Source organism: Mizuhopecten yessoensis, unplaced genomic scaffold, assembly GCF_002113885.1.
Source record: "Mizuhopecten yessoensis strain PY_sf001 unplaced genomic scaffold, ASM211388v2 scaffold10479, whole genome shotgun sequence".
In the NCBI taxonomy this organism is placed as follows: domain Eukaryota; kingdom Metazoa; phylum Mollusca; class Bivalvia; order Pectinida; family Pectinidae; genus Mizuhopecten; species Mizuhopecten yessoensis.
In genome coordinates, this window is record NW_018408567.1 from 955,155 (window position 1) to 982,608 (window position 27,454).

Here is a 27,454-nt window from a genome sequence, read left to right on the forward strand (position 1 = left end):
CAATATTCAAATGAAATTTACAGCAAAAATGTCCACACATGTACTTCAAAAAGGTACATATTATTTTTCACACAAATGTAGAAAAGGAATTTTGTACATCTTTAACTTTGCTAAGCCTTGCAACATACTCATATCCACACCTATCCTAGGTATGAATGAAAATGTGTATGTGACATATGGTATTGATCCTTACTTTCCAGAGTGGAACTTACCACGGGGAATTACAAAATTTACAGTTTTTGGCAATGATTATCTTGAACATCAAACATGCCCATATTCAAACTTATCTAAGGTATGTCCAAGACAAACACATATATGGAGCTTCATCAAAATCTATTTAAGAAATATGACTGCTACAAGAGTGATGACAAGGAGTGTGATATACAGACAGGCTGATGATGGACAGACAGGCTGATGATGGACAGACAGATGGGGAAAAAATAGTAAGACTAGAAAATGTCTAAGACATAAATACCCCCGCTCATGGATGGGACGGGACGGACATGGGCAACACTATATGCCCCCCCATTTTATGGAGGAGCATAAACATATGATATGAAATAGACTATTAAGCACTTCCTGAGGAATGTAATTTATATTTTACTTGTGTGGCGGAATATTTAAATTTTTCAATTGTGATGGCACACTATTATATGTAAGTAATATTCAAGTATTTTGTTATACTTGTCAAATATATATATTAAGGTATTCTATGAGAAACCATTAAATATCCTTATAGCTTTGCAAAGCCTGTCAAGGCCTGTAGATGTATTTACAGGTGGATCACAGTAACACAAAATCACCACAAGTAAATGCCACACACTGAATAAAGGGAGATAACCAGACAAACATGCATACCTTTGGCATTAGATCTGTGGATGTAGCAGGTATCAATCCGGATATGATGGCGTTGTGGCAGCTGAGGGCTCCCCACTCGTGAACAAATGGAGCCCGACACTTCATTCCTATCATCTGTTTTAACTCTTCATCAGTCTGCTGGGGAAGGGCCACATGTCCTGGGGAGTCTGATGCTGTCTGTGTTGAGTTTTCATTAGGATCGCTCACATCCTCTGACAACATTGCCTTTAAGGAAGATAACAGGACTATGTTGCTATCAAACATCAATAAATCAAAGCTCATACCAGGAACATATCTCAGCAATATTACCAATACCATACATGAACCATACCTTGACAAATAAGGAATGTGACACTGTACCAATACCATACATGAACCAAACCCTGACAATTAAGGAATGTGACACTGTACCAATACCATACATGAACCAAACCCTGACAAATAAGGAATGTGACACTGTACCAATACCATACATGAACCAAACCCTGACAAATAAGGAATGTGACACTGTACCAATACCATACATGAACCAAACCCTGACAATTAAGGAATGTGACACTGTACCAATACCATACATGAACCAAACCCTGACAAATAAGGAATGTGACACTGTACCAATACCATACATGAACCAAACCCTGACAATTAAGGAATGTGACACTGTACCAATACCATACATGAACCAAACCCTGACAAATAAGGAATGTGACACTGTACCAATACCATACATGAACCAAACCCTGACAATTAAGGAATGTGACACTGTACCAATACCATACATGAACCAAACCCTGACAAATAAGGAATGTGACACTGTACCAATACCATACATGAACCAAACCCTGACAATTAAGGAATGTGACACTGTACCAATACCATACATGAACCAAACCCTGACAAATAAGGAATGTGACACTGTACCAATACCATACATGAACCAAACCCTGACAATTAAGGAATGTGACACTGTACCAATACCATACATGAACCAAACCCTGACAAATAAGGAATGTGACACTGTACCAATACCATACATGAACCAAACCCTGACAATTAAGGAATGTGACACTGTACCAATACCATACATGAACCAAACCCTGACAAATAAGGAATGTGACACTGTACCAATACCATACATGAACCAAACCCTGACAAATAAGGAATGTGACACTGTACCAATACCATACATGAACCAAACCTTGACAAATAAGGAATGTGACACTGTACCAATACCATACATGAACCAAACCCTGAAAATTAAGGAATGTGACATTGTATACTGCTTCAGTGTTGAAGAGTTAAGTTTTAAGGAACAAATTTACAGGGTTTTAAATTTTAGAAAACAACTTTAATAGCCTTGTTAAATAAATGAAGTAATGAATTAATAGCACAGAGTTCACTTTTCAAAGTATTTCACCTACAAAACATATTTTACTTGACAAGGATAATCAATTAACTTTATATGTTAGCAAGAGCTGCCAATATAAACCGCCCCTGATACTTAAGGTTTGACCTGCACCTAGATACCAGCAAACCAAAGTCCAAAAAGCTGTCAAATTTTGCATCTGTTTATGATAAATGTTACACAATAATATGTAGATGCTTTTTATCTGTTCACCATTATAGCTTTATGTTAAACGAATTCAAAATAGATCCTTATAGGTCTTAGAAATACACTTTCCATCAAGTTGTGGTTGTAGTTAATTACCACCATGAGCGTAGCCCAAATAAATTTCACTTTCAAACCTGTTGAAAAGAAAAGCTATTTACTTTAGAACAATGTTTAATATAAAGGTCCAACTCAAAAAGCCAAGCGCTTGACAGTAAAACTGGTGTTTTAAAGAATGTAAACATCTATAAAACTCACAATCAGGACCGGGTTTTACTAATGGTCGTAAGTCCACACGTAGACGTTAGACATAGACATATGCGTAAATTACGTCAAAAATCTGTTTTACTAAAGGTCGTAACTTTTAGTTGCGTGTAAAGTTACGTGTAAGTCTACGTCTGCCTCTGAACACACGCAAGTTCACACGTAAGGCTACGTCTAACCTTACGATTACATTCGGGGTTACGACTTTTCATAAAACTGACCTTACCCCCACGTAACTAAAATCGTAATTCGACTTATGTCTACGTTTGCGTCTGGACCTACGACATTTAGTAAAACTCAGTCCTGGACATTATTGGGCTTAATGACATAGTTACCTATCAACTTTGTATCATTAATAGTAGTATATAACTCTCTGTACCTGGAAAGCAGCATATTCTGAATCCAGATCATTGGAGCCGTGTGGAGTTTCTTCCCCAGTTACATGAGCGTCTTCTTCCAAAGATTTTAATATGATGCTTTTCTTCAGTGACAGCAGTGATTCTATTCAAAGCATTTATTTTCTTACATTACAAACATAACGAAATAAAAAAAAATAAGAGTTGTTAAAAGTACAACATGATGAAGTGAAGACGTTAAAATGACCAGTCTTTTTGTTCATTTAAAATCATTACAATTTTGTACTATCATATGAATTTTTGTTTTTATATCAAGCTACTTGATTAGGAATTTGAACCATGCATTGTACCTGTTATCCATATGCAAACTATCAATTATAATTTCATGTAGGTATATTCAAGATTTGGACATATACCAAGCTTAATGCCACAAATCAAAAATGGACAGATGAACTTCATTTACAAATTATATTAGTTTATTCATTTGTTTTTAAGAACTTAAATTTGATGAGTATGTTTCATATTTATGACATTTCATACTTTTACATTTTGCATTAAACTGTATAACACAAAATAAATCATTCATTATTATATTATGGCAATATTATTATTGAATTTATTGTATTATTAAACATGTGCAATGTCATGATATATACATGCAGTAAGTTTTAATTATTGCACATACAAAATCAATACCTTCAGTGAGATGAATGAGTTCTTTGAGATCGGACTGCAACTTCAGTAAATCAGCATTTTCTCCCGAAGCACACAAGGCCTGGTCTACTTGGGAAAGCTATATAGAAATACATGCAAATAAATTAATCTACATAAATGCAGTACAGATAAATGTGCTAATGCTGAACTTGCAGGCATGTATATACAAGTTAGGATATGTTACTGAATCAGTTATCAATATCGTATAATTACTATACAGTAGATCTCGACTCACAATTTTTTTTCAGTGTAGCTGAACTATTCAAGACATTTTAATGTTTGTGTAAAATGAGAGGAAAACTGCATAGCCACACCCGGGTTCGAACCTGGGTCCCCCCAAACTCTAGATGGACACTATTCCGGTTCAAATGCAATTGAGCTACCTGGTCGCCGACGAACAACCTGTGGCTAGTCAAACTCCGCTACATTCCTCCCTCCTTTTTCTAAGTCTTCGCCCTCGAAGACACAACTGTTTACAACCCAGGTTCGGGTATCCCCTTGTCAAGCATACATGTGCACCCAATGCTTGAAACAAGAGTTGGTCACAGGCACCACTGTAACAGGAGAGGAAAAATGCACAGCCTGGAGTCACCCAGGGAACTGTCTTAGATCTTAATCAACGACTTGCCATCATCAGTCTCATCAACTACATGACTTTTCGCAGATGACAGACTTTCAGACAGCCTGATGTACAGGAGGATCAAGTCGCCAGAGGACCAGGACATCCTACAGAGAGACCTCAACAAGCTTCAACATTGGGAGGACCAATGGATAATGCAGTTCAACACGGATAAGTGTGAAGTGCTGCGGGTTACAAACTGGAAATCCCCACTGCTTGTTGATTACTCGATCCATGGCCAGGTATGTACTGAACACGTCGACTCTGCAAAATACCTCGGCTGGACATTTCACAAGTCTCAGCTAGGACATGCACATAGACAAGATCACCAAAAAGGCTGACTCAACCTTGGCTTTCCTAGGCAGAAACACCAGCCGATGCCCAACCAACATCAAGGCGCAGTGCTACTCCACGCTAGTGTGACCCACAATCGAATACACCTCTAGCGTTTGGAGCCCAGCTAAGAAGGAGAACATCACCAAAATCGAGGCCATGCAGCGTAGGGCAGCTAGCTTCGCTACTAGAGATTAAGTATACCAGCGCATAAGCAGTGTAACATCTATGCTACAGCAACTCCAGTGGCAGTCACTCCAGACCCGCCGGGTAACAACCCAAGTCGTCATGCTATATAGGATAGTCCATAACCTTGTGGACACCCCAGCAGATAGCTACCTACAGAAGACATCACTGCAGACCTTGTGCCATACACTAGGTCTACAAGACCTCCTCTTCCTCACAGCCATCAGGCTATGTAACAGATTGCCAGGACGAGCGATGGAGGCCGAGAGCCTGAACAGCTTTAATAAGCCTTTAAGACCCAGCTGTCCAGGGCCACCGAACAGTAGACGACTCTATGTTTTTAACATTGTATCCATTTTAGCGTACACTGTACATAGACGCTCACCTCACGCGGAGTGCGAAATTATTTTATTGGTGTTAGACTGAACCGGAAGAAGAAGAACTTACTTGACTTTTATAAAGTTCCAAAGAAGATTCAATGCTGCTTTCATCCATTATTTACGACGCGTTCCTTGGGGAGATGAATTATTTTAAGTTCTAAGCTTGTTTTCCAATCCCTTTGTTATCATATGTATGCAATCAGCATGTTTGAATATTGAATAATTACGATGTAAACAAGGCCTAAACTAACCGACCCGTTAAAAAGTTGTATTTTACATGGGCGCCGCCATATTGACAAAACTAGCAATTACTCTGTTATATGATTAGTTTCGCATTTCAGTCGGGGATCTGCTAAAGATGTGATTTCCAGGTAAATAGTCATGAATAATATGTATAGTCCAGTGTTAGGACAATCACTACCCAAAGTTGTCATTTCTTACACTCACTCACTCACAATATTTCAATATATAATTTCATATTGTAAATTTTATTGTTATTATTGACTAAAAATTGAAATGTTGTCAGTGCAAACGAGATTCAAAGAACATCACAACAAGATACAAGAAGCTTTATTTAACGTCGACTATGGTGAACATTTTAGCGTAAGCTCTCATCAGCTTGTATTTGGACAAACATGATAATATAAATAACAGTAAATATGATACAAGCTAAGACAAACACAATAGATGAAATACAACAAATATCACATGAGCATATATATATTACCATTAAAATGTTAGTTACTCCTATACTAGCCTATAGTATAATTGAGCGTGTATATATAAATATTTTAAATCATACATAAACCATTATAACAAACAAGTATTTACAATAAAATATAATGTAAAAGCTTGATTCATTGTAAATAGTTTAATCCCTGCGCAACCGGAGTCCGTTGCTGGCAGGCTATTCTGCTAGCAACGTATATATACGTATCAAGTCAGAAGAGGAGATTTACACGTCTCCACAAGCTCAAGCTTCCGATCGACGTTCAACAACAACAAATTATACTTCAGCACGTGTTGCATCAAGTGTCCAAGGGTTGGGGAGCCCTCTACCAGCGAGGTCTGCTTAAAGTTTTAACTTTAAGTACTGTATGTGATGAAATTGATATGTATATCTTTCTTAAACTACTGTGATGTGCGCATTAAGACTGGACTTGTATGCTTAAAATTTAACAGAATCAAATTGAGAAAAAAATATGTATTGAACACATATTTTGTAAAATATAACTAGATCTAGTACTGGTAAGATTGTGGTAAGATTTGAAAGCACTAAAATTCATGAAAATATTTAAAAAGTTAAAAAGTAGCCCATAATTTATCACAGATTTCAGGTTATTTTTTCGGTACAGTACTATGTACATGACAGGATAGAACGTCCAGACAGGGTAGACAAGTTTGCAAGGTGTGTTACATTACACACATGGAACACTTACAGCTGAGTCCGTCCCACACATGGAGCTGTCTACGGAAATCCTTATAGTTATCAACCTTTCTTAGGTCGTTGGGCAGACAGTTCCAGATTTGTCTCAAATGTTTTTTATAACTATTCGAGGCGGGCGAAGAAGCTTCAAATCGACGCTGGTCATGTTGCGTTCATAGCCTTATGGATGCAATTTCTTCTGGTAATGCTCAATGAGGAACTTGCAATGGAAATGTAAATATATAAGGATTTTGACGGCGTAGACGGCAGTATGAACGCAGTCAGCAACGAATTCTAAATAAAGTATTTTCTGCATAAAAGTGAACGCTCAATGAGATTCTACTGAATGCAGTTAAAATTTATAAAATCAACCACTAGACCAGGAGAACATTCTTGTTGCAAGTTTTGAATTGTACACATGTACATACATAGGATCACGGTCGCCTAGCACCGCACCAGACGGAACAATCGGTAGAGCAGCGGACTGGGAAATCGAAGCTGGGGGTCGCTGGTGCGAACTCTAGCTCTCTTTCCTCTTACATTCTTTATTACAACAGTAGTCATATATATGTATGTGTGTGTGTATGTGTGTGTGGGGGGGATATATGTGTGGGGGAATATGCGTGTGTGGGGGGATAAATGTATGTGTGTGTGGGGATATATGTGTGGGGGGGGTATATGTGTGTGGGATATATGTATGTGTGTGGGGGGGGGGTATGTGTGTGTGTGTGTGTGTGAGGGGGATATGTGTGTGGGGGATATATGTGTTTATGTGTGTGTGGGGGGGTATATATATGTGTGTGTGTGGGGGGGGGGGTATGTGTGTGTGTGTGGTTGGAACATTGTGTTAAACATGTTTTGTACAGCAAATGGATTACTAAAGAATTAATGATGTTAAGTTTAAATGACTAAAACGTATATGTAGTAATTAACGTTCTTAAACTAAAAGATATAAAAAACGTAGAGAAATTACTATCGAAAAAATAGGTATTGCTATACACGGTAAATGTTTTGGCCCAGATGGTTTTACTACAGAATTTTACATCAAAATTAGTTATAGATACAAATGTTATATGTTAAAATCATTAGGGATATGTGGATCAGATGTGTCATTGGGATCTACTAGTTACGTAAAGGAAACAAACTTTGCATTTTACTTATATTTTTCCATCATGGAACACACACACTGGATTTAATAAAGTTTTGCACATATCTAAAAATATTGTGTTAAGGTCCACGGAAAATAGTGAATTGCCAAACAAAAGTATTTAAAACTTTACGCAATATTCAAATTATTTAAATTTTGAACCCGAATTCGTATTTTCGTTTAAATAGGTGTGATTTGTTGTAGGACTATAATGTGTTTAATAATTATTACGACGTGGTCATTAAAGCCAGATAACAACTAAACATCGTGCATTGCTAAAATGGTAACCATATGCTTTAGTATGTTAATGCTAGTACCAAACAATCTTTGTAATTGTCCTTAAAACGTCCACATTTTATCCTAAAAGATAAATGGATTTCACGTCTCTCGGTTGTCCAGACGAAGTTTGAAGTTGGTGTAGAAATGACGCTCTCCCTCTATTTCCAAGATGAACGTAGCCCACATTTACAGGTAGCTACGCCTTTAAAATTTGGTAATAGAAAAGGTATGCCAAAAATGAATAACACTGTCTCATGCATGTGTTTCGTCGTTTTAGGACTCATCGGCAACGATGCTAACTCTTAGGGACGGCCAAAAAGTTGGAAATTCAAATTGTCTAAAGTATAGTTGGTAGAAGGGCAGGTACGTAAAAGTAAAACCCCATGCTATCAAAGAAAAGTCTTGAAATATTGGCAAATCGTAATGACCTATAAAAAAATGAAATCCGAAAAATGGTCAGTTAACCAATTTTTGGAATCTGATTATGAAAATGAGTACAATTGTTTGGATTCAGAGCATAAGACATTACACCATAAATGCATTCTGTGGTATAGTGGTGGCTAGTTAATTTATATTTAAGTGAATGCCATTTACAAACGAGAAAGTTAATTACAGTCGGTAGTAACGACCATAGCACGCATGTCTCCAAAGAGATTTTATTTCATATTACACACGAAAACATAATATCAATTAATAAAGAATGCTGTACGAAAACATTTAATCTTTTGTTTTTAACGACAGTCCTTCGTTGACAAAAACAAAATATGCCTTAATCTGTGTTGTCGTCTCACATACACACAACAATACTAACACCATTTAGAGAGCACCTGCCGACTCTTAAAACATTAATTTTATCACATGACACATTCACGAACAACATTTCATCACGTTTAACAGTGACTTCATTATAAAGTTAATTACTTATGGAGCAAATGGCACTAAAAAAAATAACTTTTAATGTGGAAAGATATATTACTGTTTATAATGGATATCACACGACCGGAAAAAAGCATAAGTGTGAACAAAACCGCAATTCAAATGCAAAATCGACGAAAATCTAAAAAACAAAAATGCATACAAAGTTAATATTTACACGGATACCGTTGTGAAAATACCAAGATAATCCGATCAAATGTTCCAAAAGGGAAAGCGCTTTTTGCTTCATCGACAACTGTAGGTCAAATACCCAAGTAATGTCACGTCCTCTAAACGAAAAACCAGTTAAGTCACAACAAAACAACAAGGAACGCTAACGAGCATCACCAAAAACTTCGATATTAATCTCGTACAAGGAAATAGAACAATTCCCGATGAGATCATGATACCGACCAGAAAACAAAGCAATTGCCTTTTCTCAATCGTCATCTCTGGTGGCCCTATGTTGTAAGCCACCGATATATGTCCATCAGCAGTCGACATCTATTACGTCAATCCTTGATATTTTGAGCAATCTATTAAATACCGAAACAACTGTGGCATATAAACATGTTTACCGGGGATCCAAGGATGTAACTATCAATAAAGGGGAAATTCAAGGTAAGAAATTCGTGTTACATAATGCCTGATAAACAAGAATTAAGGGTCAATTTTATATACATGCAGATTAATGCATACACACTTTAAATTGTTGTTATAGGAAAGAACAAATTCTTCAATAGAAGCCATTGATTTTCAAGTGTCAAGCCCAAGATATCACAAAATAAATTTATTCAATGTAATCCATTTCAAAATTTTAGATATTGAAAAGAATCCTTTCAGTCGGTAAATATTTTTCAATTAAAACATGATATTCCAAGCATTACAAAGAAAAAGAACTTCAAACGTTCAATTTTTATTTATTCTTAGAAAATTAGTACTTACTCTGGTTGTCGCACTCTCTGTCGTTTAAAAACTCATTGCATTTTTTGTTCTTTTATAATTTTAACTGTAATTAAAATAAGTAGATATGATAAGTTACTTGCATAATGCGTCGTCCGGTGATAGAAACTTTAACAATATGTTTTAACTATAATGTATGTGAATTATGATTATTTTGTGGTATAGTCATGTGAATTGCAATGTATAATGTGGAACGATCATATGAATGAAAAATTTACAAATTTGGATACTAAGATTAATTACCAAGTACTGATGTTCCGGGTAAAATGAAACACAGAAAGGAACAGTTACTATATGTGTCGGGTATATAAGGACATACTCAGAATTAAATTCATGTGCAAATATATTAATAAAAAAGCTTACCTGCATAAAACTGTACATATTTTAGTGTTTTACATGTTTTTATTAGGATTTTGAGGGGACAAAGAACAGTAAGTATTAACAGTAGCACCAGGAATATTGTAACAAAATAGACGGAAATCTGTTATTAAATGATTAAAAAGAGTTCAAATTCATTGTGCACAATAGAAAAAGAACATGCATTAATATTCAGATGACATATAATATATACATGTAACGTACTAAGAATGAAGTAACAACTTATAGTGTAACATTATTTTTTATGATGGTCACATACTGCTTTAGGCAGACAACTGTCTATTACGACTCATACAAATAACATACTGCAGGTAAGTTTATGTATATACACTCCCGTAACGAGATGTACTGGAAATAGTACACTAAGGACTTTCACATAAAAAAGTACCATAGTACATATGTGGTTATGTCTTATTACATATCTTCCATACCTTTTATCAGATATTTACAACCACTGTGCATTGCAAATGACAAGCCATTATCTTATCACTTTCTTTAACCCTTTCACCCCTATGTAACTTTAGTAAACTCAACCCTGCATTGATATGGGTAAGTCAATTATGGTCTACAGTGGTGAAAGGGTTTACGGCACTGCCAGTTCTGTATACAGTTCTGGATATACTTACCTGTCTGCGGTGTGGTACTGCCGACGGGGAGGCGTGGTCTAGGAATCAGGACGGTACATATTCTATTGTCCTGACAGACCGCTAGCATTGATCCATGAGACGACATCTGCTCAAAATGGGGAAGAGTGTTTTCGTAAGTATATCTTTAATCAGTTACACTTATTTTCTCTCTTATTTTTAAAATTTCAAACATTCATTGATGTAATGATAGTATTGTAATTGTTTACCTCAGCAACGTACCCCGCATGCACCATTCTAAAAAAAAATGCATTAACTTAATTTTTTTTACAATAGAACTGAACAAACTCGACCTGAAATGTGTGCGCGCTTACGTATACTAGACCGAAATACAAAAATATCACCTAGGGGAATTACTTGAAATCATACAACTTTGTATTCATAATAATTTAAGACACTAAATTATAACACTTAAGATTTTCATTTAGCATGTTTCATGCAAAAATCTAAACATTAAACGTCGCCGTCAAAGTAATAGATTTCCCCCCACAAAACGTCTATAATAACCATTTCTATACAATAAGCACTTTTGCAAAGCAAAAAAAAATATATTCGAAAGCATTTCAGAATTCTTTATAATAATCCACTAATGATCAAATTAAAGACGTTGTATCTAATCTGTTAGAATTCGATAACACGCTTAAATTTTAGTCCGTTATAATAATTTCTTTTACAGTATAATGATGTTGGAATTATTTGTCTCCAATTGCTTGAATAACATGTATGTTGCTGCTGTGCATATGCTACTCGTTGATGAACACTAGTGGTACAAATACACTTCCAACAGATGCAGAAAGACAAACAATTTTTTAGAATTGAATTTTCTCCAATCTCTGTATTATTATTATTTTTGTCACGCTGTTAATATAAATTGGTAACAATTGATTTACTAATGCACTGTAATTCCAACGTGGTTTTACAATACTATTCGGCAAATACACTTTTATATATATATGCATCTTCGCTAGCCAAGTGTTCGCTTCGTATACACTTATTGGAGTGTATACGAAGCGAACACTTGACTAGCGAAGATGAAATATATGAAAAAGCATTACAGTTATATTTTTTCCAGTTTGAAATTTTGGAGATAAGCTCCAGATTGGTATTAATGATACTTAAGTAGTAGAAACTGGTTTTGGATGTATGCTGGGCCTATGATAAATAGGTGTTTTAAAGCTAACAGTAAGTAGAACATCCTTCATCTGTCAAGCTATTTCTAGTATTTCTTCTATTTACAAAAATGGTAAGTAACAGTAACTGACATATTATGTTTAGCCTGTACACATCACGCCGTAGATAAACCATGACATCCCTCATTTTAAAGTAGACCCGCGCTATAAGACCTTGATAACTGCACTACCCATCGGGATGGGATTTCGAAATGTTTCACTGTTTCAAAACGCAAAGATATTGCTATGTATACTGTACTATTCATTTTTTTCTAAATTAATGTACAACAACAAGAAAAGTATTTGGTATAAAGCTTGAAAAAACCAAAAAATCAGAAGAAATACATTTTCATTGTTTGCGTAATTATATATTTCCACTTTTTTTGATCTAAATAAAATAAAACATAAAACACGTTTAAGAACTGTTTTCAGCATTTTCATCATATATTTGGCTTGGAATCTTGATATAAGAACTAACATAATTTGAATAGATGCGTTCAGTGAACAAAAAAAGACAACTTAGTCAAGGTAACCTATCTGAAAGGCTCCGATATACGCTGTAGATGTTTAACGGTCCTGCTCATTACCAGATTTCTAGCTATGAAAAAAAAAATCACTGTGTCTTATATTGTTGTTGACCTCCTCACTTTCCTGGACTTGACGCGAGATATCGCCTGAAGTTGTTTGGTGTCTCCTCGATTCCTTTTGCTGTTTTTTTTGTATCGGCCTAATGTCCGCATTTGGTCCTTGTGTGTTAACCTTAACAAGAATTGTCCTTTCGTGTTGGTGTGTTGACGCTGTGATATATCATGTCAATGTGTAATCTCGATGTGTAATATCCGTGTCCTGGTATGTTGACGCTGTGGTATGTTGTTTCCTTCAAACTTTTTTCGTGATTTATTAGCATGGTCATTACCGCAGACAAGTTGTTCTGATAATATGAATGAAAATTATTTATTTCAACCGTTATTTTGCCGACCTGTGATGTGATGTTTTTATTGATAAAGCGATACACAAACCCAAAAACATTTCTTGTTTCTTCATAACATATTATAGAATTGTCATGTCAGAACATGCTAACACACATGTACTATACCACTTTTATTGCTCGGCAGGTGTCCCAAAACTGCATGGATCCATCAATTATACATATGTATGCACTTTGTTTCGTCTTATATCCAGACAATCCTCGAGTCTATGATCGATTGTATACATCTAGGTCAACTCTATCAGAAACCATTAGCATGCTGCATATTTATAGATTAGGTGGCGAGGTCACACTCTTACTATTTACTATATCAAATACACAATACTTTCCTTGATATGACTTGATGTATCATGACAGGTGCTTCGTATGGCTAAGGCAATTATCACACCTTTGTTTCTAATAAAAGCCATTCTGCACCTGTGATGCCAGTGTAGTTTGTCATAGGTAAGGCTTAGTCTCCTCCCCTCCCTCCCCAACAAGAAGTTAGTCGATTCGGTTTATTTCTTGTGATTTATTATAAATAACACTTTATATATTTGTTTAAAAAAAATATAAACTTTGAAACTCTTATTTCAGCCCATGGATTGATATCAAGGTCTAGGGATAATAGCACAATTGCATTTTTTGTAAACCTGAATTCGGATTAGCCGAATATTATAAACAGTTTCGCCTCCTTCCTCGCTCAATCTGATGTCATTTGATTTAGTTTTGGGTGTTAATGATATAATTTTGAAGTCATCGACTTTATCGATTGTTTCATATGAGATATTATTCATTTTACATATTTGTTTAAGAAATAAATTCTTTCTTAACATTCTTATCTACTTGCAAAAACAACAAGCAAAAAAACAACTTATTCAAAACCGAAAGAAGATAAATGTGTAGCCATCCCTTGAATTAATATCAAAGTCTCGGGATGATAGTATATTATCGAAATACATGTAGTCACAAATCAAAGGCCTGACCCTTCATGTCCTGGTTTTGTAGAATATGAATTCGGATATTTTGTGGTCCCAGAGGAGCCTATTAACCACTGGTATTGGGATGCAAAATCCAACGATAAATATTTTTAATAACGCATTGCAAATTCATATATTATTTACTAGGTATACTTTACATGCATTTAGATTAGTTTATGTAACTTGGTATCATCGGTGACGAGTTGACATACTTTAATAACAATTTAATAATATAATCTAACCTTTAAAGAATAAAATGTGAAGTTTTAAGATAATGTTTTAAAAAATCTGTTCATCACTCGCATTTTACACAGCAATTTACCACAGGTAGTGAATACAATCTCATGCATACGGAACATTATAGTTGGGTTTTTTTTTCTTCGTTCTGGGTAAGCTCTTCCTATTAATTGTGCTGTCGGCTTAATAGGTGGGCTGTGCTTATTTTTGTCATGAACCATTCATTCATCGTACGACTTTGCTGTCCTAAATTGCTGATATAATAAAACGATATACGAACACCGATATATCAAAAAAACTTGGCTACATTCAGAGCAAAATATTTACAACAAACAAATCATTTTAGCAGTAGATACACTACAGTTTAATGAAATATAAGTTTCTGTGAAAAAATATTGAAAGCATCTAATACCTATGACATAAACCCTATTATTCTTGTTCTCAAATCAAATAGTACGCGTATCAATTAGATCATTGGGTCGCAATTCCATTTGTTTTCAAACATTAAATTTATCGTTACATGAGCCATAATCTAAATCTACGATATACATGAAAGGGCCCAGCATTGTACTTATTGTTAATCGATGCTATTTCCGCTAATAAGATAAATATAATTCAAAACCAAAACATTTAAAGCTGCCTTATTTGATACTATCATCACATGTTTCTGCATATTCCTTTTGATCTATGGTAATACGCCTCTGCATGAAAGGTATATTAATTACGGTCATTATACATCTGTCATATGACTCCTATCATCATGTCACGATGTCCATATGCTACGTTCGTATATCTCCGTGTTACCAGCTCGTGTGTTTTATCATGCTTCTTGTGCCTTAAGACGTTTGTCGCTAATGAAATGTCAGAAAAAGAAGAACGAATAATACATTGCTGTCGTGATTATTATGACAGAGATAATAATTATCCCCCGTGACGGGAGCGTGTCCCCAATTAATTTCCAAGTGAAATTATACACACACATGCACAAACTAAGCGCAAGTTGTATATTATTTCATAATGTTATAATTATGTTGTTTTTTTTGTTTTTTTTTAATTGTTGTTGACTTTATGGTTATGTGAGAAAGAAATATTAACCAAGAGGAAATCTCGTGGTGAATATTACTTTCTGTCCAAAGATCAACCCAATTTACAGAAAAAAAGCATTCTTAATTGTTATATTAGATTAGAAATTATGTTGTTTTTGTCATTTAACAAAGACATTAAGAAAAAGTACTGCATTTGGCAATGAGCCTTAATTGTGACGTTACTGACCTATTTTTTCTCAAATAGTAACACGTTCACGTGATATTTACATGAGTATGATCCGACCGAGAAGGAGAAGTAAAAATCATCTAATATATAATGTTATATTTTATAACTACTATACCCAACTATTTGCTATGGTGTGAGCTATTACATACGACTCTAAGGTTTCAGAACTAAATTGTTGTATGGTGAGAGTAATTGAATTTACTCTGAGATAAAGTCGCAGTTTCCCAGCATTACAGTTTATTTGTTAAAATCATATAATTTTTTATGTGAATTTGAATTTTCCTGTAAGTCTTTACGTGTAGGAGTTGTCGTTATTTTTTCCATCTAAATAATAAGTGCATTAGGATGACACTCTTGTTAAATTAAAGGTTTGTTTTCTTCAGTAATTCATTCTTTAACTTACATTTGGGTATATCACTTAATCTTTTTTTCTCAAGTAATTTACAACATGTATGTTCTATTTTAATCATGTTTGATGTTTACCAGTTTTATTCTCAAACAACAAAGATTCAAAAAAAAAGAAAAATTTCAGACCAATTCATCGTGATATCTTTTCGGAATTGCGTTCATCGTCGTATATACTTTTTTTACATGAAAGATATAGAAATGTTCTATAGAGAAATTTACTCATTTGTATATTGCCTTTACATTGGTTTGTTTTATTTTGTTCCACAGCTACTATTAGTGGTAGTCGTGGTGGTTTCACAGGCTCAGTCGCAAAGTCTATCAGCACGATCGGGTCGTCTACAGGGGCAAAGTAGGCGACCGAATGGCCCAAGGCTTCAACAGGGCAGTATTGTAAGAGCCGCTTCTTCCGGTGCGCGGAAGCCATCTGGTGCCGAAGTAAATGTCAAACCAAATATCAAACCAAATATCAACCCAAATGCCACACCAAGTGCCAATCTAAGTACCAGACAAGGAGCTAAAGCACAGCCCCGTAGACCAAAGCTCACAGCAGGGAAAGCCCAACTTTCAGCTTCTGCCGGCTCCTTCGGATTCACCAAGGAAAAATGCGTTAGTATTACTACATGTTTACTGTAATACAAAATAACGAATACGATGGTTAGATGATCTGTTAGAGGACATTGCAAATGAAATGTCATCCTACGTGGTATAACCGTAAACGTTACAAGTCAGTGCATACGCTCTTCCATCAACAAAACAACTGCAATTGTAAAAACATATTTAAAATCACAATTCGTTAAAACGGTAAGCTGTTTAATATCTTCATATGTCTTTTAGAAGGGAAACTGCAACTTCCCGGCAGAGGTGTGTGTAAAGAAAGCTAAGTGTGGAGGACCATCATGTTTCTTTTGTGCAGGTAAAATTAGCACCCAAATCTGGTCTTCTATCCGTTTGTCTAGTTAAAAGCCCCTCCGGAAATTTGGGAAATTTAAGTTTTAGTTCTTTAGAAAAAATTGGTATTACACTATTATCATCACTGATAAGCACAAAAAAGCGGTTATGTATCACAAGCTCTTAGCTTGTGTTTTAATATATAATAATATTTAATTGGTGTGCATACCGAATAAATGTGAGATGAATAACTTTAAAAAATGCAATGACATATGCTTCTCGCAAGCTATTACTATTTGCTTGTGTTAAAAATGTTAATTGAATTCCAGGAAGTATTGCTTTTCTTGTTTTACTAACATGTTGTCGTTCTTCGAGTGTTTTCCAACTAATTGATATACATGTATTTTAAATTTTCAAAGTATTCTTCTGCTTGTATAACTCTTATACCATACGTCTATAATGAGAACAAAGTAGCATTACTGATATTCTGGTATTTCTATTGCATATTACTCATAAATATGATACTCTGATAACTTTACTGATATCCTAGAATCACTATCGCATGATACTGATTAATTGAATACCATATATTGCATTCAACATGCATTGCGCGTTACAGGTTTAGTGAAATGTAAGATGATTGACTGAAAACATCGTTGAGTCTCTTTCATGTTTCCACTTCGCTAGAAACTAAAAGTCTTCCAAAGTTTATTGAGAAGAAACCCAAACCGTCGCCCACTCCTCCTTCGACGAATTTTGGGTTTGGCGGCATGGACATGAATAACTTGGGAATGTTAGGCATGCAACAACAACAACAACAACAACAGCCGACGGATTTCTTCTCGGATATTTTCGGATTAGGTAAGCTTACGAGAAGAATTAAAACGTTACATATTGCATGTCAGGTCATTTTATGAAATATTGTCCTTTCCTCCTTTTTTAAGATTGCAAATGTTCTGTATACAGATGCAAAGTGAATTAAGACCGAAATTCAAACTTTATTTAATCTTAATATATTGGCAATCTTTAAATAAAATTTGACATGTCTTGTTTTATAGGTCCAAGCAATGGAGGGGGATTCGATATGTTGTAAGTAATGCCACCGATGTTTTTAACTATTCCTGATAAAATATAATATTAACCAGACTCATCTCCCTCGGCAGTAGATATCATTCGTAGAAGTTACCTATGAAATAATTGATTTTTTTTTCATTTTCTTTTAAATCCATATATTCATCATGCTGTACTTTAATGTCTATTTCTTAAAAGAAATAAAAATTCCTAAAACCACAAGTTCAGTTCAGCGTAACATCATATATTAAAGGGAATGAAACCTGTTAACCGTAAGCTTAAGTATGGTTTCTTACGCGGCAATCCAGTGTTCTTACGTTATCGTAAATCATTCATGTCCCACATAATCCATGATTGCTTCCATTTAGACGCTTGTAATCAATCGAATTTAGTGTAGAATGTTTAAAAAAAATGTCAATATTCATTAGATTTTAGCGACTGTTATATCCGTATTCTTTAGATTAAAGTGATTGTACAAGACACTATAATCTAAAGGATATGGATATAACGGATATCCATATTGATTAGACTATAGGTTTGTTATAAAGTGTTTCGTGTTGAAAATATAACAAATAAATACCTACTTTTTACCACTAGCTACCATTTTACAATAATATCTTTAAAATTTTCAAAACCATGAGTATAGCTACTTTGCGAATTTACTGCAGAAAACCTGAAAAGTACAAACTCTGAGGGTAAGGAAAGACATTTTCAATGATTTGATATTAATTTCAGATAACGTGTTAAACTTATTTATTCTTGAATTATGCCGAGGGATCAGAAACACGAAACAAATATGTTTGTTTGCATCACCTGTAACTTTGAGGAAGCTTTATTGATGTTGCATACCATACAGTGGAACATACACAACACTATGCTCCATTTCATCCTGCTATTCCAAATATGTTCATACGGTGGGGAACATATATACCGGGTACTGGCTTATTTAGATCCTCAGTATAGTCAACCACCACGTCATTGTCTCGTTAGGTATGGAAATCATCACTATATAACACCATAGGCTTTGGGCATTAAGCTTTTATATCAAATGCACTAACTTTCATTGTAATATCCCTTACTTGATTTATTGCGAGATTTTAATAGAAAAACATATATTCTAATAATCATAAATAAATTCATAATACCATGTATTACTACTCTTTTTTAAATTGAGAGTATTTGTCATTGTCTCATTAAATACGGAAATCATCACTATATAACACCATAGGCTTTGGACATTAAGCTTTTATATCAAATGCATTAACTTTCATTGTAATATCCCTTAGTTGATTTGTTGCGAGATTTTAAAAGAAAAAAATATATTCTAATAATCATAAATACATTCATAATACCATGTATTACTACTATGTTTAACAATTGAAGTTAATTTACAGTTATGCTTCATTCAAAGGAGAAAAAAATCAGACTTAATATAATTACATGACAAAACAGAATATTTTGGATTGTGGCATTATTTGAAGTTATTTCATTTATCAGCGGAACAGGACAGACACAAATGGGAAACCAACAAGTTTCGTCAGGATTTCCGAATAGTCTTTTGTAAGTAATGTGCTTATTGCTAGCATTGACTAAATAACTGACACTAATTTCCTGATTGATATCTATTACAGACGCTGATTGATACTGAAGAAAGAACCGTTATATCAATTTATTATAATTAGATGATTAGAATAATAAGGATATGTTTCTCCCATAACTACTATGTGTTTTCTCACTACCAAGCCATCAAAAAACAAACAATAGATTTGTTAAATATGTCAAAAGCCACGTTGGGAACATGTTGGAAGCATTGTTTTTATTTATCATATTTGTAATGACCTGCAAATGACTGTGATCACGCTTAGAAGCAATGCCAACGTCACACTCTTAAATGTCTTTGTTGTTGCGACGCCATGAATTTCAGTAAATCTATCGTGTGTGAATACAGACATTTCCAACATAGTAAGAATGCTATGGGAGAAACAAGTCCCATGATGGTTGGTTACAATGTTTAACACTCATGAGCTACAGCAAAATGACAATTATCCCTCGCGTGTTGTTGAACGTCCGTCTGTCCTTTGATCCAGTAAAATAGTCTGGTATCACATTTTCTGATCATGAAAAGTCTTGATGAAGATGACAAGAGTTCATACCGTACTAGTCACCGAAACGTCACATAGAAACACTTATTGGTTGTCTAACAAGATTTTTTTCATAATAATTCATACTTACCAACCTGAAGAAAATGTTTAGAAAATCAATAATATTGATATTCAATTTATTTGTTAAATAACTTTTACTATCCGATTATTTGTTATGGACCTACCTAGCTCCACAAATCCGCTAACATCCATCCCGGTAGCTGGGTACCCGTCTTTTCACCAAATGGATTTTTTAAATTCGTTGTAAGTAAATTATATATACGCAAAGTTTCTGTTTTAAGTTACGTTAACAAGATTCAAGTGAATTCAGTGAGTTAAATCGTAAATTGCATTGGAAAGTAAAACAAAAATGATTGTATATGATGATAAGTGGAATCGTACACGTTGTATAGCGAACAGGCCAGTTGATAAATGATACGTTTGTATGTCGTGGGGATTATTGAGTTCCGTTTATGACTTGAAGAGAATTTATTTTCTGGGCAATATATCGGCAGCAGCAAATATCAAAATACACTAGTGTAAGTAATTTGGCAGTAATAATAGCTGTGTCAAAAACGAATATTACTGAGTTATTTTTCAACAACATAATCACTAATATCACATTGCGCTTCTGTATGGCCATTGCTTATTGTACTTTTAAAAGACTGGTTGAGTATAGGTATATGCAATATCATAATCATTAAAATAAACACTTCAATGACGAAAACTTTGATTTTGATTTTAAACAGTAGTAAGGTACTAATCTCGACAACTGATTTTAGAATTATTTGAAAATAACATTTAACGTTTCAAACAATAGCTCTGGAAACTCCCAATCTTCAAGTGGACCAAGTATTAACTCTCCTTCTTTATTGTAAGTATATCGTTTGGAGCAGCAAGAAAAATACATGATATCCTAGTCATATCTGCGCACAAAACTTTTTATCGACGCTTATTATCAAACAGTATGAGATATATTTGGGGTTCCCGAGTAGTAAATTATGCTAATTTGTTCACACTTTCTATGTGAGTACCAACATAATTTATGGTACTACACCTGTCACTGAAATGTTGTATTTATGATCTTTATGTGTTGTCTATATGAGGACACTGAATGGTTGAATGCACACGCGCCTCTTTATCTGCATATTAGTGTATAGCTGTACAATTGTTTGATCAAAGTATCGGAAAGTCACTGTAGTGTAGCATAGGGGTATAGGCAAAAACGGCGGACAGTACGAAAGAAAAAAACATTTTTCCTTTTGTATAGATTATCGATAGTAAATGCATAAATATTATGCAGTTTAATATTAAAAACCAACATCGCACAGTAAATACCATACACATGCTATATACAGTATACACAGATTTGTTATAATGTTAAACAAATATACAGATATCATACAGTTAAACACTATAAATGTATATCAATAGTGAAACACCATACAAAGATCGTTACAATTAAACATTTCACATATATAGCAAATACAATACAAATATATCATACAGTTGAACACCGTATCCATGTACCATACAATAAAACACCATGCACTGGCATCATAAAGTTAAACGTCATGCACCGATATCATATTTACACACTTTATACAGACATAGAGCTAGAAAACTTTTACTAAAATAATTTCGAATTTTAATAGATACTTTGTAGATGATAAATAAAAATGAAATATTTAGTGTCAAGGTGATAATGGTTATATATGTATAGTTATATAAGTGACGATTCGCGGTTATATAGGTGACAATTCACGGTTATATAATTATACAGGTGACAATTCACGGTTATATAATTATACAGGTGACAATTTACGGTTATATAACTATATAGGTGACAGTTCACGGTTATATAATTATACAGGTGATAATTCACGGTTATATAATTATATAGGTGACAGTTCACGGTTATATAATTATATAGATGACAATTCACGGTTATATAATTATATAGATGACAATTCACACAGATTTAGTGAGAAGTACTGACCAATTGTCTGTAGACAATCAGAGTGTACTATGACACCAGGAGATATTACTGTAATACAAATATGCGTAGGTCTTACATGTCATCTAACATTAACGTCTCTGTGGAATACATAAAACACAATCAATAAAAAGCGCGCGCCTATTATTGACAGGGCCAGGGTAAAGATAGTATATGTGACACTTTTATGAATCTTTGATCTTGACCTTTTCCTATAGGTGTACATCACGATTGCGTGGAAAACCATCTGTGTAACATGTACATGTGTATTGTACATACATTCTAACAGCTCTTATATTATTATATATTATAGATGAAATATATATTGCATATCTGGAAACCTTCCCCCTTTACAAATATAATTATTTAATTAAGCTGCCTTGATTGATTCGCGCTCATTAAAAGGGGCAAAAAAGGTGAAAATTAATCTGTGGCAAAAAAATACTTGTTTTAGAGTTGAGGTTCATAGTTTTTCAGTATCTCAGCTTTTGTATCTGTTATTAAGTTAAAGCAAATACTAGTATATGTTTTACATATCTTTCTATCTTTACAAACCAAACATTTCTATATATGATATCGCTTAGTTAATAACCCGAATATTGCAGTGCCCTTTCGGTCATATCTCGGACAACGCTTGAGAAATGATAAACAAAATATTGTTTAGAGATAGAGACATTCAATTTTTTTATATCCAAATATTGTTCATAGTCATCGAATATTTGAAAAATCAACAGAATTTGTTTTAGTATTAAGTGAGATGTTATCAGTAAGTTAAACTAAAAAAAATGCGACATGTGTAACTATGGAGATGGGATGATATAAGTTATAATGTATAACAATGTCAGCCAATACTGATAACTGAGATAACATATTCAAAAATCGAATTCTCAGTTAATGTAAATATGTCGGTGATAAATTCTAATTTTTTAGTCAACAGAAAAGTTTAACTATGTAGTTATTATAAACTAAGTTTCGAGGCATTAGTACAAGGTAACAATAACAATAAAATAATTATGTCAACTGTCAACTGTTAACCTTTAAATTATTATTTAATTAGACCTGAATCCTCTCAGGCGCCCTCGTCTACAACCCCCACCTCCCCTATGTTACCAACCTATAACTATTCCGTCTTTGCGTATTGCAGAGTTATCTTCTCTTGGGAGCAGGTATTGCTTGTTACGTCACTTGTTTGTGAGAGTAACGTCATCAATTTTTGAGAAAACGACGTAATTTTCTCGCACAAACCAATGACGTAACAATCAATACCTGCTCCCAAGAGAAGATAACTCTGCAATACGCAAAGACGGAATATACTTGGCAGCTATGTTAACTTAATAACACCATCATATAATCAGGCTGATACATACAATGTAATAACACCATCGTATACTCAGGCTGCTATACAATGTAATAACACCATCATATAATCAGGCTGATACATACAATGTAATAACACCATAATATACTCAGGCTGATATACAATGTAAAAGCACCGTCATATACCCAGACTGCTGTGCATTGTTCTAACATCATCGTATACTCAAGCTGCGTTGCAGTATAATGAAATAATCGTATCAATGTTTGAAAGTATCATATGTAATATCACTTAAAGTGCATTCTCAAGACAAAATACAGTTACACCATTGAACGAATTAAAAGACTTAACTGGTGATGTTTTCCTTAATGAGTCACAAGGGAAATGCTCTGTCTGAACGTATGAAAATAAATCTCATTCATTCCCATTCCATTCTGAATTTCGCTTCTCATGCAAAATCGGCTGCTGTGATGCTAATTGTAACAATCAGAGCTTTATGTCTTTTCAGCCAGCTTACTTCATGTTTCAGAGAAAAGTTTCATATGTTTTTATTTTAGGGGAAGCAGGCCGGTGATTTACCAGAGTTGTTATGTTGAGAAAATGTACATGTTGTTCGGTGGCGGTTACTTCAAAATTGTAAACAATAATATTATCATATTTTAAATATATTTGATTCAATTAAATCTGCGCTTGTTGTGTGTTGTTGTCCCAACTAGGCAACACGCTAAACCAATATATCTTACTCACCGAGTACTACCGGAAAAGACGATTACGCCGGGCAGCATATATAAATTCGATATATAAATGTTGGATATTTTTGACAAAAAAAGTATGTCGCATACGTCATTTTATGTAAGGGTAGTCGGATGGTGTTGAGAATTAATTGAAAACGTCAAGGCTGTGAGTTTGACTGAATACTAAGTTATATACTTAAAATTGTGCTGGGTTCCGTATGCATATCATATTTCAGAGAGATTGCAAACATTTCGCAAGATAAGAATAATATATTCTTTTGTCATGCTTTCAACTGCAAATGAATCCTCTCCGAATTTAGATATTTCCTCGGCGGAATCGTGCTTTATGGTAGTAACGGGTGATACTGTTTGTACCGTTATACTGTTGTGTTACTGTAATAAACCGGCGAATTTGTTCATTGTTTTACGACGAGAACAAATGATTCTAAAATTCAATGAAACAGCATTATCGCTGTTTTATGCGTATGAACAGCAGATTTCCATTCACAACAGAGCGATCATAGTTTATTTATGTCACATATTTTGGTACTTTTTAAATACCTGTCAAATATATGTCATGGACAATGTACATTACTTATAATATTTTGTATTAGAAGCGCATTCTTTAAGCAAACATCGTTCATTGTTTTAGAAAATAATCACGCATGCCTATTTTATAAGAGCTACTATTCCATTGTTAAAGATATTTCATGCTTTGCTTTGAATCTGTATTGTGGCAGATAGTAGTTACAGTTTAAGCTCCCATGAAAAAAAAATGCGATAAAAATGTTCTTCACGCTCATAGTTTATATAGACAAACTATCTACTATTTCTCCTCTATTCATTCGTATTGGTAATTAATACATGTGTCAAGCTGACTGATGCCCAGAGATATGCAATTACTGCTTAGTTATAGGTCCATTTCATTGATAATTAATATGTGTATCCGAGATATGAAGTCAATTGGTAATTACTACATAGGTGACTGTTAATTAAAAGCCTTATACTTTATTAACAGTGGCGGATTGTTCGGGGGAGGATCAGGAGGGATGGGCGGCGGCGGTGGAATGAATCTTCTGTAAGTATAATTGTCTAATGTCATTGTTAAAATATTACTTTTCACTCTTGATATCCGGGTGGACGCGCCAAGTGGGTCTTAATGTGGATAAAACCAGAAAACCCATGCGGTCTGACAGGGTGTCACCATACATTTCCACGTCCGTTCGGGGAGTGGTACTCCGGCCGCCTTGGTGAAAGGCGATCGCTTTAACCACTGCGTCACTCAACCAACATTGCCATCTTGCCAATTTGTTCGTAGCTCAACATATGCATAACAATTGCTTTTAGTTGCAAGACCTAAATTAATTATTTCCCTTCTGAATGAACAGTTAACAATTAGTTTTCAAACGTACACTGACATAAGGATACAATCCAATTTAAATACGAATTATGACACCCTGTGACCTTTACTTTATTGATATTTATATATATGTATATATCATTTATGTATCTTTATAAAAAAAATATCTTTATTTTTCAGATCCATGAGCATGTTTGGAATGGATCCTTTTCAGTTATTTTAAATAAGTATTAAAACGTATCATTCGGAAGTCACTGTCCTAAAGGAATAGGAACGTCCCTGGTGTACATGAGAGACATTATTCTTGCCAGTTCCCACCGATCCATGTTACGTTCACCTTAGCATGACAAGCACCAGTAGGAGATCATGAGAACACAGTGGAGATTTTCTTAGATGCGACAGTCAAACTTTGTAAAGCGACAGTCCAACACTATTCGCGTAATACAGTCTAGTTTGTTATGCCAGCGAGAGGCCATGTGGTAGAAATCAACAGGCTCTCGGTTTATAGCCAACATTCGCAGTTATTGTAGTTCATTTGTCGAATATTTTTATGAAAAATAAATCATGTTTTACTGTTTTTGCTCTGTTTCGTGTTTTATCTGCCATATTGACATTGACATACTTTGTGCGTGATCAGTGCAGGTCTCTACAAATTCAAAACCGATGCAGTCTGATACTCACGACATTTATTACACGAGAGATAACTCTGTCAAGCTTGATTTTTTTTTCATACGGATACCCATCTAGTATGAGAAGATCCTGAAATTAAACTCCGGTGTGAATATATAGTGGGCTATTAATTTGCTAATTTAACCGTTATATAGTTTACGTGCTGGTAGTTCATTTTGAACGATAGTACATTTGTAATTAAGATAACTTGTACATATCTATTTTTGGAGAGTTATATTTTCAGTCTTGTTTAGCCTTCGGAATGGGCAGCAAACGGTACCTGAAATCCAAAACTTTTGCAGTAAAATGTCAGATGTTGACAAACTAATGAAAATCCAAAACCAACATTATTTTTTTGATTCTTAGCCAAAAAATATGTAATAATATTAAAAATATAATGAGGCTAGAAAAAAATATCTAAACAGCATATACTATTGATGTCTGTGCCGCGCATTAAAGGAAGACGACCTCACAAAGGCTATCTACAAAGAATTTACGATGCTAGCTCATAGTATTTTGTCAGATCAACTCGATTCATGTAATCGCATTTTATTTCTTTCACACCAGTTGCTTCAAGACTAGTTAGCTTACCAACTAAACACACAAAAAGCATTTAAGTATATTAAAAAGGTAATGGAGAAATTGCAAATGTTCACCTTCAGATAACACAACAGTTCTTGTAAATTTTCAAATTGTCATATTTTCGTTAACAATTCGTTAAGCTGATATGACTTGAACATCAGGGCGTTGGGCCCGTGTTTATGAAACCGTTCTCATGCTCAATCGTGGATTTTGTGCCATATCCGATTATTTATTTTTTTGACTCGCTTAAATCATGTAGTATTCTTCCAAGTCGTTGACAAAATGTGATTTCCTTTATTCATTTATCACGGGAACAAGAAATTGAGCAAAAAATCTGAGTTAGAATTTGAAAACCCCTCGGTTGGAATTTCCCTATCCTACACCCATGGACATGAAATATACTTATAATATTATACAGTTCCATGTGTTTGTTTAATATACTTTGCTACGGAATGACAATACTACATTCAAAGATGCACATAACAAACCCGCAGGTGATTGCACTCTTAAAATTTGGTAGTAGATACAGAATACCAAAAATGACATACATTGCTTTATACAGCTCTTAAAGTAATTCATAAAGAAAAACAAATC

The 27,454-nt window shown here is 34.3% G+C and overlaps 2 protein-coding genes across 3 annotated transcripts in view; one reads left to right on the forward strand and one right to left on the reverse strand.

Annotated features, from left to right (window-relative positions):
• LOC110460785 (zinc finger CCCH-type with G patch domain-containing protein-like) overlaps positions 1-5,635 on the reverse strand; it is a 31,085-nt gene extending 25,450 nt beyond the window's left edge. Inside the window, exons 1-4 of the mRNA XM_021513933.1 lie at positions 5,387-5,635; positions 3,784-3,880; positions 3,111-3,232; positions 859-1,083 (exon numbers count right to left, since the gene is read on the reverse strand). Of these exons, the coding sequence (XP_021369608.1) occupies positions 859-1,083; positions 3,111-3,232; positions 3,784-3,880; positions 5,387-5,434 (492 nt within the window). The 5' untranslated portion in view covers positions 5,435-5,635. The remainder of the gene's footprint in view (positions 1-858; positions 1,084-3,110; positions 3,233-3,783; positions 3,881-5,386) is intronic.
• A 5,419-nt stretch (positions 5,636-11,054) lies between these two features.
• Positions 11,055-26,186, forward strand: LOC110460753. 2 transcript variants are annotated; one of them, XM_021513864.1, is made up of 10 exons: positions 11,055-11,186; positions 16,372-16,710; positions 16,939-17,017; positions 17,680-17,853; positions 18,051-18,081; positions 19,561-19,623; positions 20,394-20,468; positions 21,025-21,078; positions 25,268-25,327; positions 25,790-26,186. In XM_021513864.1, the coding sequence occupies exons 1-10, from the start codon at positions 11,148-11,150 to the stop codon at positions 25,830-25,832; spliced, it is 957 nt and encodes a 318-aa protein (XP_021369539.1). In that variant the 5' UTR covers positions 11,055-11,147; the 3' UTR covers positions 25,833-26,186. The 2 variants fall into 2 exon arrangements, with proteins under 2 accessions (XP_021369539.1, XP_021369540.1); XM_021513865.1 differs by lacking the exons at positions 20,394-20,468; positions 21,025-21,078 and having other exon boundaries at positions 11,058-11,186.
• Positions 26,187-27,454: the final 1,268 nt, after the last annotated feature.